Here is an 18,651-nt window from a genome sequence, read left to right as displayed (position 1 = left end):
CCTCCACTCAAGATATACTCACCACAGGTGCTGCTCACCTCCACTCAGATATACTCACCACAGGTGCTGCTCACCTCCACTCAGATATATTCACCCCAGGTGCTGCTCACCTCCACTCAGATATATTCACCCCAGGTGCTGCTCACCTCCACTCAGATATACTCACCCCAGGTACTGCTCACCTCCACTCAGATATATTCACCCCAGGTGCTGCTCACCTCCACTCAGATATACTAATCTAGGTGCTGCTCACCTCCACTCAAGATATACTCACCACAGGTGCTGCTCACCTCCACTCAGATATACTCACCCCAGGTGCTGCTCACCTCCACTCAGATATATTCACCCCAGGTGCTGCTCACCTCCACTCAAGATATACTCACCCCAGGTGCTGCTCACTTCCACTCAGATATACTCACCACAGGTGCTGCTCACCTCCACTCAGATATACTCACCCCAGGTGCTGCTCACCTCCACTCAGATATATTCACCCCAGGTGCTGCTCACCTCCACTCAAGATATACTCACCCCAGGTGCTGCTCACCTCCACTCAGATATACTCACCACAGGTGCTGCTCACCTCCACTCAGATATACTCATCCCAGGTGCTGCTCACCTCCACTCAGATATACTCACCCTAGGTGCTGCTCACCTCCACTCAGATATAGTCACCCCAGGTGCTGCTTACATCCACTCAGATATACTCATCTAGGTGTTGATCACTCCACACAGCCATACTCATCCCAGGTGCTGCTCACCTCCACTCAGATACACTCACCCCAGCTGCTGTTCACCTCCACTCAAATATACTCATCTCAGGTGGTGCGCACCTCAATTCAGATATTTCATTCAAGTGTGGCATACATACACTCATACCCATCCTTTCCCATTTGCATGACTAACCATTCCCATGCTCAAGGAAATTCAGGGCAATACTTACCATATTGAGTGTGTCGCATGTTCTTGGGGTCACTCTCTTCATAGCATTTTTTCCCTAATGAAATAGTCCTGTGTTTCTGTCTTCTCTCAAGTTGCACTTCTTGACTAAGTGTCTTTAGATAGGATAAGTGTCTTTAGATACCATCCTTTTGAAGGATGGTAGCCTGCACCACGTTCCATTTTCATAAACTGTGTGTCACATCACTATACCCTCTTTAAACGATGGGTTTGGGGCCCCTGCTGCAACCACCTCATTAATTCACAGAAGTCTCCTGTGGGCACTCACTGGGCAATTGATCGTTTGTCTTAGATCCTGGCTCCCAGAGATCTGTGCAGTAAAGCTCTTCCAAATGTAGAACATCTATTCAAGAGAAGTACAAACTGTGGACATTCAACGAGATGGGAAAATGTTACCCAATTCCTAAACTTTAGAATGACTTTTGCAAGGAGAGTCTACATATTGGGTATGCAGTTGCGCTCGGTCTACTTTGTTCACATGCTACCATCTTTTTATATCCTTCTAAGTTGGAGAGAATGATATGAGATCACTAGATAGGCGCTCAGGGGAATCACTGTTTATCTGATTAGCATTTCTGCATCCAGTCAGATTTGGTTTCGTGCTTGCCTCTGTTTTAATTCAATCCAGTTTGATTCATTTGAACAAGAATTCATTGATTCTTTGTTTGGTGGCAGGCCTACTGTTGGGCAGTGTTTGTGGAAGGAGAGTGATGCAGAGATAACACCTTCCTTTTAAAACATCACGATCTAGCCAGTGAGACATTAGCCCCATCTCCTGTTATTGCAGATAGCAATTAGTTAGCTTAGATATCAAAGAGGGGGATAACTTACTCAGCCTGCACAGGCTTCACAGAGCAGGGGAAAGAGGGGCTTAGCCTTTAGGGAAAGGCTTCCCCAGACAGAGGTGGCCAGGACGGGAAGCCACTGCAGGTGGAGGAAGCATGAGATAGTGATGGCATGGGGTGAGATCTAACAGATGTTTGGGCATTAGCTTGGGGTCTGGAGTAGCTAGAATGAGGAGAGCATCATGAGAAGATCTTCCGAACAGAAGACTGAAAGCCAGACACAAAGGGCTTCAAATGCCAGAATGAGGGGTTTAGATTATATAATTTGGACAGTGGAGAGCCAGTGAAAGTGTTTGATAGGCTATATGATTAGGAAGATCAATGGATTGGGAGATTGCTTGATCAAATTAAGTAGAGGTAAAGGAACCAGTTGAGTCCAGGTAAGAGGTGGGTAAGTGCCCAACTTAGGCATTACCAGTGGGAGGGGAAGAAATAGGTGGGTCAGGTGCAGCCTTGCAGAAGTCAGATCAACAGGACTTGTTGATTCAAGATGAAGAGTGAGAACTAGGGAGCTAGGAACTGAGGATGGAACGGATGAACCCTGGATTCAGGACCTGGCCACTTGACAGAAGGCGCTACCATTCACTCAGAGAAGAGATGTAGAAGAAGGAGCAGGCAGGTTTGTAGGGGCTGGGGCTGAGTTGCGTTTTGGACATGTCCAGTATCAGACGGCTTTGAGACATCTAAATGGAGACAGAGTTCTACAAAACAGTGGGTTTAAAAATCTGAAGCTCAGTAGGGAAGTTCAGTTGTAGATAGAAGTAGTGAAGATGTTTCCATACAGGGGAAGTTGCCTTGACACCATGAGAACTGACAAGCTCATCCTTCCAGACAGTTACTCATCTATCTGCCTCTCTCTCCTCTTTCCTACCCAGTGTTTATCAGCTGGTTGTCAAGGAGGAGCGACTTCAGAAGTCACGGAGGGCAGCTGACATTATCGAGTGCTTTTCGGTGCCTGTGAGCTATCGGAATGCCTCCAGCCTTGATTCTCTACACTACTTCGCTGCTGAGTTGAAGCCTGCCAACCTGCCTGTCACCCAGCCGTTTACAGTGGGTGACAACAAGACATACAATGGCTACTGGAACCCGCCCCTCTCCCCCCTGAAAAGCTACAGCATCTACTTCCAGGCACTCAGCAAAGCCAATGGAGTAAGTGTGGCCACATGGAGGCCATTCCTTCCTTGTTTGAGTAGTCACATTCACATATGATGAGGCAGTGTGGCTCTGGAGCAGAAGTCAGGAAACTAAGTAAGGCTCACGGGCCAAATCCTGCCCCATGCTTGCTTTTTTAATATAAAGTTTCTTTTCAAATACAGCGATGCCTATTTATTTACATATTGTCTACGGCTGCATGGTCGCTTAACAGTGGAGCTGAGCAGTTGCAATAGGGACCGTGTGTACTTAACAAGCCTAAAATATTCACCATGGCCCTTTACAGAAAACCTTTGCAGATTCTTGTGTTAGAGTATGGAGAAGGTGCTTTACTGGAGCAAATCACATGGTCTGAGTCTCAGTTTCTTCATATAGAATAATAATACCTATCGATTTGTTACCTAGGAATACACTAAGCATGTTTCAGTTGATCATTGTATATTACTCCTTTGTGGTTACCATTAGTCACATTAGAAAGTAGTTCTCCTCCAAAGATAAGATAACCATTTTTGTGTCAAATATTTCTTTGGTCAAGGAATGGTGCCACTCATAACATCAGAAAATCACAGGGCTGGAAAGGATCTTCAAGGTCGTCCAACAACCCCCCTCAAAAAAATAAAAAAAGAGAAAAAAAAGCAATGCTTCAAACAGTATTACAATGTCACAGTTAGCTGATATTAGTGCTTATTCTTGAATACTTCCAAAGACAGAGAACATGCTTATTTCTGAGGTAATTTTGTTGTTAGGGGTAGGAGTGGGCTGTGTCTATAAGAAGGCTTTTTAATGTATTTACTTAAATATCTCTTATTGAAGTTTCCACCCATTGCTCTTGGTCTACATTCTTAGGAGCCTATAGAATCAATGCAATCACCTTCTTAGTTGGTATTCATTCGGTTATATAAGATCTTTTCTCCCACCCACTTCCCCTCTATACAAACATGCCCATCTGGTCCTCTTTTCTGCAAGCTAAATATCTTCAGTCCCTCTTATAACACAAGTTTGCCTTTTCCGTCCAGGATGTTTTTGTGGACACAGTCCAGGTTGCCATATTTCATTTACCAAACATGTAATGAATATTGACAATGGTTAGGCCCTACGGTTCATATTAATGTTGTATAGTACATGCTCTCCAAGAGCTTATAGACAGTAAGAGAGTTTGTCATGTGCCATGTTATGCAGTGTATCTGGAGGAGTGAGAAGCTCACAGGATAAGGGAAGGCTGAGACAAAAGTGAGATTCGGCGAAGTCTGTGGGGAACAGCCCGTGCAGGCTCTGGGTGGCCAAGACAGAGAGCTTAGTCTGTCAGTGGCATTCATTGCCTGGTGAGAAACCTGGATTGAGGAGCTAATTAACATTTAGAATGTCCACATACCTATTTAAATTCCACTTTGGTATTTCAGTTCTGCATTTATTACTGGTTCAAGCAACACTCCTTACAGAGTATAAAACTACAAGAGAAGCTGCCAGACTGCCTTCCACCTGTCCATCTGGCCTTCCCTCTGCAGGAAGCACTCTGACGTATTGAGCAGGAAGACATAAAGACCAGCAGCAGCAGCAGCTGGGTCCTCTCTCATTCTTGACTGTTTGCATCCCACGCTGGCCAGTTTATTGGTTCAGCACAACTCCCTAAGAAGGTGTGGCTGTCCCAGCTCTTGGCACACAGCAAGGGGTGTGGTTGCGTTTCCATGCTGGGAAGAGGCAGAAGTAGCTATGCTAGATTCTTCTCACTGAGATACCCATAAAACCTAGGAATAGAACCCAAGAAACTAGCAAACGTACCCCAGAAAGAATTTCCCTAACCAGAACATGGTTGGCTCTGAATAGAAGACAGAGGACAAATGTTAGAGGTTTTGCTCCCCAAACATCACATCATAGACCCCCTCTTCAAAACATGGGTTTTGGCCATTGAGACAAAAAAGAAGTATCCTACTCTGAAGCTTCCTCATGTCAGAAACAGTTTCTGCTACTGCTTCTGAGATGAACAAGGCCATTTAATTATGCATGTCTTCCATTCCACGCCAGGTGTACTCTCATTTTGGAACTAAGACTCCCAGTTATGAAACACAAGCATAATGGAATTGGATCAGTGCTTATACCAAGTGTCTTGGAAATGCATTTGGCCCCACAGGAACAGAGAGAGGAAAAGCGGTGGGAGCTGGGCACTCAAAATGCTGCATTTTTCTGGCAAGGGGAAAAGTACACATTGTTTCAAATTACCGTCTTTAGTATTAAGTTTTACTGAAAAGAGCTGGGTGAAAGGGTCATAGGAGCAGAATAGCCATTCTCAGTCTAACAAATCTCTGCCTGGTCCCACTCAGATTTCTCCATATTGTAAAGGGCTGCAGACAATGCAGTTAAGCCTGGAGGATTTTTGAGGAGAAAGTGCTATAACCCCCAAATTCTTTATCAGCCAAGTTGTTCTTGTGCAAATATATCAGGAAGACATTCTTAGTATCCAAGGGCTCCCACATGCTCTGCATCTAATAAATCATTCAAAGAGCAATTGACCAAGCAATGAATCAAAATAAAGGAATCAGGAATAGAGAAATATGGAATAAAATGTCCCACAGTGAGCATGAAACTAATTAAACATAGCATTAAGGCTAAATATTAATAGTTGCTCTAAATATGTTATAAAACAGAAGGTTAATGTAAAAAAATTACTTAAAAATGCATAATGTAATGCATAATGTAAAAAAATAGCCATTGTGATCTGGATCTATAATTCGCTATTTTGTCAACACAAACTGAGAAAGAGTTGGAGGATTGATGAGTGTAAATAAAAATCTGCTAATTTTCTCATGTTAGACAAGAGGGAATAAATAACTACTGTTTTATTTTTGATACTGAGAATATTAAAAATATATAGCTTTTTAAACCTAAAAGCAGCCTTTCTATTTATCATTAAAAAGCCAAAAGCCAACACTTTACAAAGAAAAATGGAGAAAATTAAGGAAACTATAGGTAAACATGAAAATCGGTGACTAAAAAACAAGCGAGAAGACAAAGGCACTAGGTTTGGATGGGGGCGGAGGGTAGTGTTGCTTTGCTTCATTACAAAAGGGAAAAAAAATAGCTTGTGTCAAATAAAAACCAGAATTCCTCAAATCGATATCACTAAAAGATTAAAAACAACGGATGGAACAAAGTGAATTTAACAGATTAAATGAAAACAACAATGGTCCTTTGTTGCAGGATGTTTGTGGGCCAAGACAGATAATTTATTAGCAGCCAATTTCATTCCTCCGTGCCCTACCTGCAAGTTTTAGTCAGGGCAGGGTAAGAGAATTCTAGGGTCCAGATTTCTTTAGATATTAAGGATGGTGTGTCAGCTCATCAGACTAGCTACGAATTTGGCCTTTACAATCAGACTGCCTACCTACAAAACCCTCGTAGCCATGCAACTTTAGGTATGCTACTGTATGTCAAAAGAAGGCACTTTTCTGAGTACTTGGAAAACAGCAGTATGCCAGATAGACAAAAAATCCCTGCCCCATAGTGTAAACATTCTAGTAGGGGAGAGAACAAAAATAAATAAGTGAAATGCTGTGTCAAATAATTAATATTAAGTTCCACCTTAGGAATGCGAAGTCATTCATTCAATGTGGACTATTACTAGCATGAGGAAAAAGATAGTATGCAAACTCTATGGTGATTCACGAATGTGGAATATTCTAGTCCACTACAGAGAGTTCAAGTGTGATGTGCATTATTAGACATGGCAGGGTACGTGCACGCATTTTAATGAAGTATGAGTTGTTCACAGGCACTTGTGTGGGGAATTTTGAGCTGATTCGTAATCTCACGTGTACCTATTGATGCTTTCTTACAGATAACAAGGGAAGTCCCAAAGTTATCAAAGTGCTGTCCTTGGCACTGAATTAATAACATCTGTCTGTCTTGTGAATCAGGCTATATTGTAACCATTTGTTTTGGATGCAGCTATATTATACATTCTTAGCATCTTAGAGTTGGGTGGACTTTGAACTGTCACCTCTTCTAGAGCAGAAGCCAAAAAAGAAATCTCCAATAAAATGTTTTTGGCAAGACATTATATCGCTTTAGCTTGATTACTGCAAATCTCTGGAGTGAAAGGAAGTTGATTCCTTTGTGGAGCAGGTAGAACTTTTTTCCCTATATAAAGCCAAATTTTATCTCTTTAACTCTCCCCTCTTGGCCACTTATATTGATTTGAACAAAATCAAATCTTTCTTTCCCATGTCAGCCTTTCAGAGAAAATATGACAGTACCAACTGCCCACTCCTGGCCACCCAAGTCATTTCTCATTGATAGTTAACATGCAGTTACTTCTTTTCCTTCCCACACGGCATAATTTCTGAATCTCTTTCATCTTATTTACCCTTTACTCTGATAGATTCCTTTTTGTCCCATGTCCTCCTTAAAAGGGGGTGCTCAGAATCTGTCACTGTTCTTCAGATACAGTTAGGCCATGCATGCTACATTTTAACTACCCCTCCTGTCTTAAACATTTCCTACCACATTATTTCTCAAACATTCCAAAATGTTTTTCTCACTTCGGGGCCTTGAGGCAAGCTGTATTTTACCTAAGTCTCTCTTTTCTTCATTGTTTGCAGAACTAGTGCCTTCTCATTTTTTCAGAGCACAGTTTCAATGTCACATGCCCTGATAACTTTCCAACCATATTACTTAAGAGCCACCCACCAGTACTACTTACATGTTAACCTACTCTTTTTCTTTATAACACTGCATGCCTCCTTTACCATTCCTGCAAGAATGAGGAATTCTGGTTTGGGTTTTTGCTTTGTTTTTGGTTGTGGGGGGATTTTTTGCTGCTATTAATATATCCTCCATCCTGAGTACAGTATTTCACACATAGTAGATACTCGGTAACCATTTGATAGATGAATGAATGAGAGTATGAACTGTTTCTTGTCGTCTGTGAGTCTGTTTCCTCACTTATAAATTGAAATAGCAATACATACTTCACACAACCATTTTGAGGATTAAAAAAATATTTTGAATAATGAAAAGTGTAAGTACAGTCTGAATATTCATTCAGTGTAGAATGAGAGATATATTTTTGAGTCATTTTCACTATAAACAGATGAGCCTTAAAGGACCTTCTTTCCATCACAGTATTATGATTTTTCCCCCCCAGATGTCTCATTTCCAAAGCTCCAGGCTCCTGGGCAGCCTTGATTTCCTCCAAATCCTCCAAATGGTACCCAGAGTAGCTGTCTCAGTTGTAAACAGTGGGTGGGTGCAGTTTTGCATTGTTTTTTTTTCCCACTCTTCCCAGAATGAGGTCTGCTGAATTTACTGTTCTCTGCATCCTCACCACCATTAGCCATAATTGTGAAGTTGAAAGGACAATAATTAACGGTTGGATGCAAAACAAGTGTGGCAAACTCATGCAAGTATCCATCAGAAGCCACCTTTTGTTGGGCAATGTTGTGTTCTATTTATGCAGAGAAAAAACTCTTTCTTTGCCATATCCCTTTCATCATGCAGGGGTGCATTTAACCTGGATGATGCCTCTGCCAAATGCTAAGCTAAATAAGACAAGTGGGGAGAAGAATGGTGATTGTTCTCTTTCTCTGACTTCTTCCTCCAAATCTTAAACTCAGTCACCTCTTGAGAGCAGTTGGAAGCCAGATGCTGTGTTGAATGGCTTGCCATGTTTGCAGTGTAATCACATTATAATAGTTGAAATGATCTAGGTAGGGCTGGATTAAGGGGAAATTCTGTGTCTCTGAATGCATTAGAAGAAATTATAGTTAGTTGTATCCAAGCAGTGTTAAGGAAATATTTGCACATGAATAAGTTTTCCGTGGCATGGGGTGTTGGAAAAAACTGGAATAGAACATCATACAGACCTGGCTTTGAATTATAGCTGTCCTCAACCCTGTGAACTTGAACAGTTTACTTAACATCTCCAGATGTATAGTGTGATTAATGATCTACCTCTCAAAAGTATGGGGAGAGTAAATGAGACAATTTATATAAAACCATCTTATGACATTACAGCTGTAATATTTGTTCTGTTTTCCTTTTGCTGTTTTTCTGAGATGTCTTTCCTGAGAGGGCAGGGGGTTGGAGGGTCCTTGTCTGGCATATTCCGGTTTGTCCAGTAGACTCTTCATGCAAGCACATCTTTTCCTAACTTTGGAGGACCTCAGGACTCTTGCCTGTGTCCCAGCTATTGACTGCCTTGACTCACCCACAGCTCATCCCAGGCTTTATTCTTCTTAGTTTAACTTCTCATACAAGGTTTCAAGCCTGACATCTGTTTCTGTTGAATCTTTTGACATAACTGATCTTACCTTGTGGGTATGACATTGCCCTTTCTAGCCTTTTTCCTGATTCTCTTGTTAGCTCACTGACTGTTCCCGTGTCACATACAGAAATCTCAGATGGACGTGGAACAAGGTGCTATAGGAGACCCAGACTCAAGAGGGTTAAGAGTCAGGACCATCAGGAGGTCACATGGCAGTTTGGGTCTTGGGTATTCCATCACGGAGTTTGTAAGAAAGCTCCTATATTGCTTAGGATAAACTAAATCATTCTGTAGTAACAAACAACGACAAAATCTCAGTGGATTATCAGGAAAGAAATATTTTTCAGTCCTGCCCAATGTGTGAACTGGGTCAGCAGAGGATTCTACTGATTCTGGTCACTCAGGGACCCAGGCTAATGGCAAGTCCGTATCGACACAACCACTAAGTCAGAGAAAGAAAAATGTGGCACATAGAGTAGTGGCTATAAAAGTTCCCACGCAAAATGACACACAGCATTTGTACATTCCATTGGCCAAAGCTAACCACATGGCCATGCTTAATGGCCAAAAAGCATAAGGTGGTTCCTTCACACTATGTGCCTAGAAGGAGAATTGGAATATTTGAGAACATTGCTAATGACCACCACACAGTTCCGTGATGACTAAGCTTTGCCTTCAAATTCTTACAAAATCCTTACCCACCCTTGAAGCACTTGTGCAATTCCTATAGCAAATCCTGAGGACTTTCAGTTATGGACACTAAGCAAGGTGCTTTCATCCACACTCCTTCCTCGATTGGTCTCCTGAAGTGACTCCATTTCTGTCAACAGATGGATGGATGGCCAGAATACCCCTGGAATTTCAGAGTCTCAGTGATTTCATGCCGAAGGAGGGATTTTAGTAGCAGCTTTGCCATGCAGTACAGCTCAGAGGCCTCAGCCAACCTGCTCACCAGGGGTAACAGAAAGCTGAGAACCGAAAGCCCCCACATACCCATTTGCTCACTGGTCACAAAAGTCCTATATTAGGAACACAGTTCTGGATTTTATTAGCTCTACAGATCCCTATGGAAGTGGATAGGGGGACTGAACTGGACATTTGGAATCCAGGGTTATCATCACAACCCTTTCTATAACCACTTTGGAAAACCTCAGTCTGGTAAATGTCCCTTCCCAGTTCTTGTGTGTCACCAGAGCCTAGGTTCCATGTTCCGTCTACCTGCCCGGGCCTTGTTCCCAGCCCTCAGTGGATTCTGTCTACTGGGGCCCAGCCTACCCCCTCGGCATCTCGAATTCCAGGCCTCCATTCCCCCATCTGAGCCTTTTTGTATGCCCTTAAAAACTCTGGGCTTCTGCCTGACCTCTGCTGTGCCTGGAACTTCTCTCCTCAGCTAAGAGAGAAATTCCCTGAGTGTCACCTTGCACAGATACCAAGATGAGCTCTCCCAGGTTGATACTTTATTTTTTCACTCACTTACAGGTCCTACAGCTTTTATTATCATGCTATGAGACCTGAGGGAGCAGGAACATTTTCCTTCCCGTGCAAATATGCTTTAAACTCATTTGGAGAAGGAGATGAAGGTTACCCAAATGTTGACAAGAGATAATCTTGTCAACCTGGGCCTGAGAAATAAATGTGCCAACCCTAGTCCTAACAAGGCTTGTGGAAATAGCAGCCTAAGTTTCCATATAGCAGGGTCTTTTTCCACATAAGGTCCCTCCAAAGGAAGGGACCCCATGGAGCTTCGACTGATTGACCCAAATGGTGAAAAAAATGGGGAAACCTCAGAATTTTAAAACTGGATTCATGAGTTTAAGAAGCGGCTCCACCATTTATCATCTACATGAACTGAATACTTGCCTGCCAACCTTAGTTTCCCCATGTGTCAAATGGGGATGAGATGTGCCCTTTCATGCTCACTGAAATCTTTGTAAATAAACAACTGGTGTGATAACCCTTTACAAACTCCTAAGGACTTTTCAAATGGTATAGTTGCTGATATGAATATATACATATGTAGCATATATGTATGTGCATGTGTGTGTATATATATTCAGCATATGTGCATATACACATGAATATTTTTACATGTGTGTCTATATTTCTGTGTGTGTATATGTATGAGTATGCATGCATACATGTTCAGTTAAAATGAAGTGTTAAAACTAGCTCAAGAATTGTATAATGGAACAAAGAGGAATCATTGTGCCAGGGGCCTAGTATAGGTGATTAATGAAATGGTACACTATTTATACCTCTTAAGCTTCCTGGAAGCCAAGGCAAAAAAGAACATGTGGCAAATTTTCATAGCTTCTCTAACTTGATAGAAGAAAATATATATATATATATATTTCCTATAGAAGGAATATATATATATTTCCTTCTATCAAATATATATATATATATATGTCACTTAAGGGGGGATTTATCACATATATCCTTACATAAGAGGCCCTGAAGAGATGCATGTCAATATCATAAGAATATTTTTTGTTCAAACACTTGATTAATCTCTTCTATATCAATCCTATGAAATCTGATATTAAAATATTAGAATTTAATACAGACTTTTGCACTCAAGGATTTTGTCTGTTTCTTGTGCTAAAAATGGCATTGATGCTATTAATTAATGATATTAAATGATATTAATGGATTGCCAAGTTTATTCCTCCTCAGCATTTTTGGTGACTATGCCTAGCATAGGGTCTTTCTATTGCATAGATGGATCCAACTATGTGACCTTAGGCAAGTGACTTAAGCTTTCTGAGTCTCTTTCTCTTTTGGAAAATTGTGATGCCCCTAGTATTGACTTTATAAGAATTTTTGTAACTATTAAATGACAAGGTGCATGAAAAATGCTGTCACAGTGCTTGGTGTGCAATAAACAATGTTAGTTATCACTCCTAGACTATCACAGGTAACATACATGGGGCATAGTGGGGAGGGACACTGGGGAAATTAGGAACAAAATCTATATGGGCACAGACTTTTTACTCATCAGTCAAATCCAAATAGACTGTGGGCATCATGTGGGAGGAGGGAACTCAGGGAGGAGGAACAAAATCAGCGAGGTCCAGAGTGTCCAGAGATGCCAGTTGGCATGCTAGATGCATGAACCAGAAAGAGGGGAATGTTGTACTTGCAGACAGACAAGTGAAGAAGTGGGACAATTCTGCCAACCCTTCCTTCCTAGAGGCTCAATTTTGGTCAAGTTCCATCTTTCACATCATGGTCCTTAACTTTGCAAATCCATCCATTTAATTCATTAGGTTACAGAACTGAGGAGATTGACATGAACCACACCTACAAGACACTGATGGAAATAATAGGTAATTATTTTGTAAAAACTGAATTGTTCATCCACCACCACCCCACTAAATTATTCCTCAACCTTTCCTATCTCAATAAAGTCTGGGTTACTACCGAAGACACCTCACGTTGTATGTCCAATCATCACCAAGTTGTATTAATTCTGCACTTTAAAATTCTTTCCAATCTGTATTCTTTTCTTGTCTCCAGTGCTACCATTCTAGGCCTGATTACCACCTTCTCTTGCCTGGATGACCTCAACATCCTCCTCACTCTTCTTCCCACATCCATGATTGCCTGCCCTACACATATTCTTCAATCACAACAAGTGTAAATTGGTGCATTCTGTATCCTCATTCAACATGAGCAAGGCAAGACTCAGAGGCTATGATTTGCTAAAGCCCATTCCAGAAGCAAGAGGCTAAGCTGGGTTTTAATCTTTGCATGCAAAAAATTCAAGTAGACAGTCCTGTGCCTTTAGTGCCCCGTTTTATGCTGGGTCTTAGACCCAAAAAGTGGCTTCATAGAGGAACACGGCTCCACTGGAACCAGCAGGAGTCCCTAAAAGATCTCAAATCCCTCACACACCCATACTTTCCTCTTTCTCCCACCAGACATGGCCAGCCTCGATCTCCCATTCAATCTTGAAACACCTGCTGGCCCTGCCATTTACATCAACAAATAATGAGGAGCTGTACTAATAACAATTATCATAATAAATTGGCCTTTGATTACATCTGTCACCTGAGAATTTCAAAGACTTTACAAACATCAATTAGTAATTACAGCTCAACGGATCTCTCACAGAGAGCAGGAATCATTAAGTTCAGATAAGAGCTGTGCAGGGAAACACGGAGGTCTGTTCCAGCTTAGGTCGGTTGAGACCAGGGGTTGTCAGCTCCTGATAGAAAGTCTAAGCCCCTCTCCATGAGGCCCTGAGGAACCACACTTCTGACATCCCAATTAGGGGATAACTTGTACAGCCAATCCATAGCTGCAAAGTCACATCATTGAGGAATGGGAGACATAAAATGGAAGGGAGCTCGTTTACAGATTGCCCAGTTCTCTTCTTTTGGCAGAGAAAGAAACTGAAGTCCAGTGTGGGGAAGTTATTTGCCCAAGATCAGAGCTGTGTGTTAAACCCAGTCTCCCACATCTGTCTGTATTTGTTTAATTTGCAAAATTGTGCCTTCATTGGTCATGCTCTCTCTCCTCTGTAAGGGGATGGTGATAATCCGGCAATCACTGATTAAGGGCTCACTCTGAGTCAGAGGGGGATACACAGATAAATAAGATACCTGCCTCAGGGAACCCACAGTCCATGGAGAAGACAGTCATGAAAACAAATATATACAATAACCTGTACCAGGAATCACGGTGGCTGAAGACTTGGTACACAGCTGCAAACTTGGAGGTGGAAAGGTGGGGGAGGTGCTTAGGAAAAGTCTTATAGAAAAAGAGACATTTGAGTTGAGTTGAATATTGAGAGTTAAGTCAGAGGGGACAGCAGCGTTTGCTTGGGTGGGACAGTGAGGGCGAAGGGAGGGAGTTGGGGTTTACTCTTCAGTCCCCTGGGAATTGACTGGAGAGTCTTAAACCAGGAGTGGTGGTACCTGACTCCGGTAATTAAAAGTTTACTCTGGCTAGTGAGGAGAGGGGATTGGTTGCAGGGGCCCAGAAAGGCTTCGGCTGGTTGGTCAAGAGACTATTGCAGTCATCCGGGCAAGAGATGGTGGTGTTTGGGACCATGATGGTAACCACAGGGACCAAGAGAACACAATGTATTCAGGATATGGGAAAATATGTATTGTTCTCACCTTTACAGAACATGTTGTTATGAAACATTTCACACGTGTGCGTTAATAAAGAGGATAGATAATAGAGTGGTCTCTGTATGCCCATCCCTCAGCCTCAGCAATGGCTGGCCCACAGTCCATCTTGTTTTATCCCAAATCACTCCCTCTATTCCACCAAATACTTGTTAACTCCATATTTCCGGTAATTTCAAACTCACAGAAAAGCTTCAAGATTAATATAAAGAACGTTCATAAACTCTCTGCCTGGATTCCCTAATTGCTAACAGTTTACCATAGTCGCTTTACCGTTCCATTTTCCCTCTCTCTCTCCCTCCCTTTTTCTCCTCTTCTCCTCTCTATCTATAAATCAGTTGATCTATCACCTCTTTATTCCTAAATGCTTTAATGTTGCATTTCCAATGTAGCCGCAATACAGTTGCCAGGAAACTGATATTGATGTAATACTGCTGGCCTCAATTGTAACAATTGTCTCAGTTACATCCTTTACTGTAAAATTTTTAAAAAGTTCTGGTCCAGAATCACACATTGCGTTTAGTTGTCATGCCCCATTAGAATCTTTGTATCTCAGTCTTTCCTTGGCTTTTACGCCCTTTGACTCTTTGAAAACTACAGGCCAGTTATTTTACAGAATGTCCTTCAAATTGGGTTTGTCTGAGGTTTCCTCGTGATTAGATTCAGGTTATGCGTGTTTGTCAGGGTCAGGAGCACCGCAACAGTGAGGTTGGGTTCTTCTTGGTGTGCGGTATCAGGAGGTGTATGATATCAATTTGTTCCGTCACTGATAATGTTAACTTTGACAAATTAAAGTGTTGTCCACTGTGGTTTTCTCCACTATAAAGTTACTATTTCTTTGCTATGTATAAGTATTTTATACAGACATATTTCTAGACTGTGGAAAATCTTGTACATCATCAAAATTTCATCCCTTAGTTTTAGCATTTGCTGGTAATTTTTGTCTAAACCAACTATCACAAAGATGTTTGCCAAATGATGATTTTCTAATTCCGTCATTCATTCTGCATTTACTAGTCAACCTCTGTTGTGGGGATGAGTTCTCCTTTCTCCTCTATTTTTAATGTATTCATTTATTTATATTAATAAAAATTTATAGATTCTTATTTTATTCAGTAGGCAATAATTCACTACCATCATTATTTATCTTGATGCTAAAAATTGTCCCAGACTTAGCTAGTGAAGCCCCTTCAAGATGATTCCTTTGTCCTTCTGGCATGTGTCCATTTGTTCTTGAAAATTTCTTTTCTATCTGACACAATATCTGCTGCATTCATGGCCCCGACTCTGGTTCCTTTTCATGGGGAATGACAGAAACTCAGATCTGGTAACAGGTAGATATCAGTGCTAGTGAGTATCATTGATGCTAAGGCTCTTACACTGAGTCATAGTTAAAAAATCTTTCTTACACATAGGCTATAAAGGAATTTGCCCATAACTGCATTAAACTGTATATTTTAATGTTTTTAGTTGTATAATTTTTGATGTTTGGTGTTTATTTTTGTGTGTGGTGTAAAGTACAAATCTGACTTTACCTGTTTGCCCAAAATTTGTCTAGTTGTCCTGGCAACATTTATTAAAAGGTCCATCTTTGCCCTGGGATCATTTGAGATGCCATTTTTATCATATTTTAAATTCTCATATACTCTTGAGTCTTCTTCTGGACTTTGTATTTTATTCCACTTGCCTGTTTGCCTGTTTGTGCACCAGGACCACCCTGTCGTGATGACGGGCTCTGTGCTTTAATATCAGGAAGGGAAACTCTCCCCACCCAGGTTTCTTTCTTCAGCGATTTCCTGACTCTTCTTGCATATTCATTTTCTCATACAAAGTTTAGTGTACACTTATCCAGCTCCATAAAAAGTCTATTAGTAATTTTACTGGGATTGCATTAAATTTTTAAATTAATTAGGGTGAACTGACATCTTTAAGATACTGAATTATCTTACCTGAGACAAGGGATGTCTTTCTATTTATTTGTTCTGGTCTACTTTTGTGTCTTTCAGGGGTCCTTTAAAGTTTTCTTCATATAGGTTTTGCACATTCTTGTTATTACCAAGTATTTAATCTTTGTTGCCTTTATAATGGGTTTTTGCTACCATTATGCCCTGCAACTGATTATTGGTTGTATAGAAGGCAACCAGTGCCTTTGTATATAAATTTTGAGTTTTTTTTTTGAGAGGGGGTGCATAGATATTCATACCTAGCATATTCCTTGTTAACTGTGAGTTTTAGGCTAAAAAATTGTCCTTGTTTAAGCTTTTTGAGTTGACTTTTTATTTGATATCAGGATAACTAACACTGCTTTCTTATTTTTTTATTTGCTGTTTATAGTTTCTCCAATTCCTTTATTTTTGCCTTTCTGAATAATGTTTTAGGTGTGACCTTTATATACAGAAGCTAGTTGGGTCTTGCTTTGTGAGTCAAATCAAAATCTTCTTCATTTAATTTGTATGAGCTAAACACATTCCCATTTGTTGATATGACTGATAGATTTCGTCTCGACTCTGCCATATATTTTTATATCACAACTTACCATATTAATTGTATAACACGTGTTGCTGTGCTTTCTTTACTCTTTTACTTTAAAATTTCATTTGGTATTTAGGAAGGTTTGTATTTTTGTTCTAGTAGTTACCTTTATTTTTATATTTTTAATACCTTTAATCCTCGTTTTTCTTGTTTAAACATTTGCTATCTAGATTGTCAATTTTTTATGGTATCCATTAACTTTCACCTATTTCCTGTACCACTATGAATGACCTTATATTACTCTACTCTTTCCCTATTTCTTCTCTTCATCATTTTCAATTGTATTATTTCTATATTGTCAGAAAATATAAGATTTATATATTCTCCCTTCAATTGTGTCCCTACCTTATTGTAGTCTTAGATTTACAATTAAATATGTTAAATGCTTACCAATAGTCCTTTTGCTGAAGTTTTCTCAGTAGTATCTTTGTTGGATGACATTTAACCCCTACTGATTGTGCAATAAAGATTCATGGTTACAGTATTTCCTGCACTTTTGAATGTTAAAAGCTATTTTTCTATAGCTTTGCTATTTGAAAAACTCCTGGCTAGCTATAAAACTCCTGATTCATACTTTCTCTGAGTTTCCTGAAAATGCTGCCCCATTGTTTCCTTGCCTATTTGTTGTTTTTGAGAAGTTTCATCATAGTCTACTTCTCTTGCCTCTGTGTATTTTTGATCTTTTTGTCTAGAGGCCTTGAGGATTCTTTTTTTAAGTTTAACACTATGATACATCTTGGAGTTGATCATGTCCCTCTTCTCAGAGATTCCAACTATACATATATTGGATTTTCTTTGTCTTACTTTTAAACCATTTTTCACTGACCCTTGTGAATTTTTTTCTTTATCTCGTTGTTGTTATCTTTGTTGTGTTTCTTTCTTCAATACCCCCTGTCAAATTACTTCTTTGGACATCCTGCCATCTGATCTTCATCTCTGAAGTGATTTTTTTCCCCTTTTATTTCTCTCCTGAGTTAAATCAACTCTTTTTTTTATATTTTCCTAATTTTTTGTACATTTGTACATTTCGGTTTTCAACTTGTGCTTTTCTAAATCATGAATTTATGGTTGATTAGTTGTGGGAGTGATGGACCTAGAATAATCAATGATGACTGCTTGGTTTTTTACTTAGTCAACTGAGTAGATGATAGTGGCATTTAATTAAATGGGGAAAACTAGTGATGGACAAGGCTTGGAGTGAAAATGAGGGGATAAACAGAATTCTTTTAATTCTGTTTGATTATGAATAGTTCAAGTAGACAGATGGTTAGATGATCCCAGACATCAGGAATACCAATGCTAGAAAAGGAAATGTGAAACTCATGAGAACCATGTCTACTTTGCTCATGCTTAGAACCCTAGTACCCAGCACAATGTCTGGCGCATAGTCATCATTCAATAAATATATACTGATTGAATGAATGAATACATGAATTAGGTAGGTTATCAGGGGTTCCCAGCCCAATCTTAGAGGAAAATTAAGGCATGAGCCAAAGTAATTTAAAAAACAAATGTGCAAAGATTCTAGGGCCAGGGCTAAATCTCATCATATTAACTGGGGAAGTTCAGTCTTAGAGAAGACAAAGGCACAAGTTAGAGTAACCGGGGAAACTATTTGAAAACTATGGGGTCAGGGTAAAATCTCTATCCTATTAAATGAGGTGTTTAATGGGGAAGTAGAGTAGGAAGTGCAGGTATTGCTCATATACCTAGGGCTTCTTCATCAGGTTGGCTGTGCAACTTAACCTAAATTTTTCTGGAGGATAAA

The 18,651-nt window shown here is 40.4% G+C and overlaps 1 protein-coding gene across 5 annotated transcripts in view; it reads left to right on the top strand.

Moving 5' to 3' along the window:
- PTPRT (protein tyrosine phosphatase receptor type T) overlaps positions 1-18,651 on the top strand; it is a 1,014,822-nt gene that overhangs the window by 802,521 nt on the left and 193,650 nt on the right. For all 5 annotated transcript variants that reach the window (XM_012781110.3, XM_020281830.2, XM_076011129.1 and 2 more), the window contains one exon: positions 2,678-2,951. In XM_012781110.3, the coding sequence (XP_012636564.2) occupies positions 2,678-2,951 (274 nt within the window). The remainder of the gene's footprint in view (positions 1-2,677; positions 2,952-18,651) is intronic.

This window comes from Microcebus murinus, chromosome 16 (genome assembly GCF_040939455.1).
Source record: "Microcebus murinus isolate Inina chromosome 16, M.murinus_Inina_mat1.0, whole genome shotgun sequence".
Taxonomy (NCBI): Eukaryota; Metazoa; Chordata; class Mammalia; order Primates; family Cheirogaleidae; genus Microcebus; species Microcebus murinus.
The sequence above is the reverse complement of the archived record's forward strand: the minus strand, read 5'-3'. Positions and strand labels throughout refer to the sequence as shown.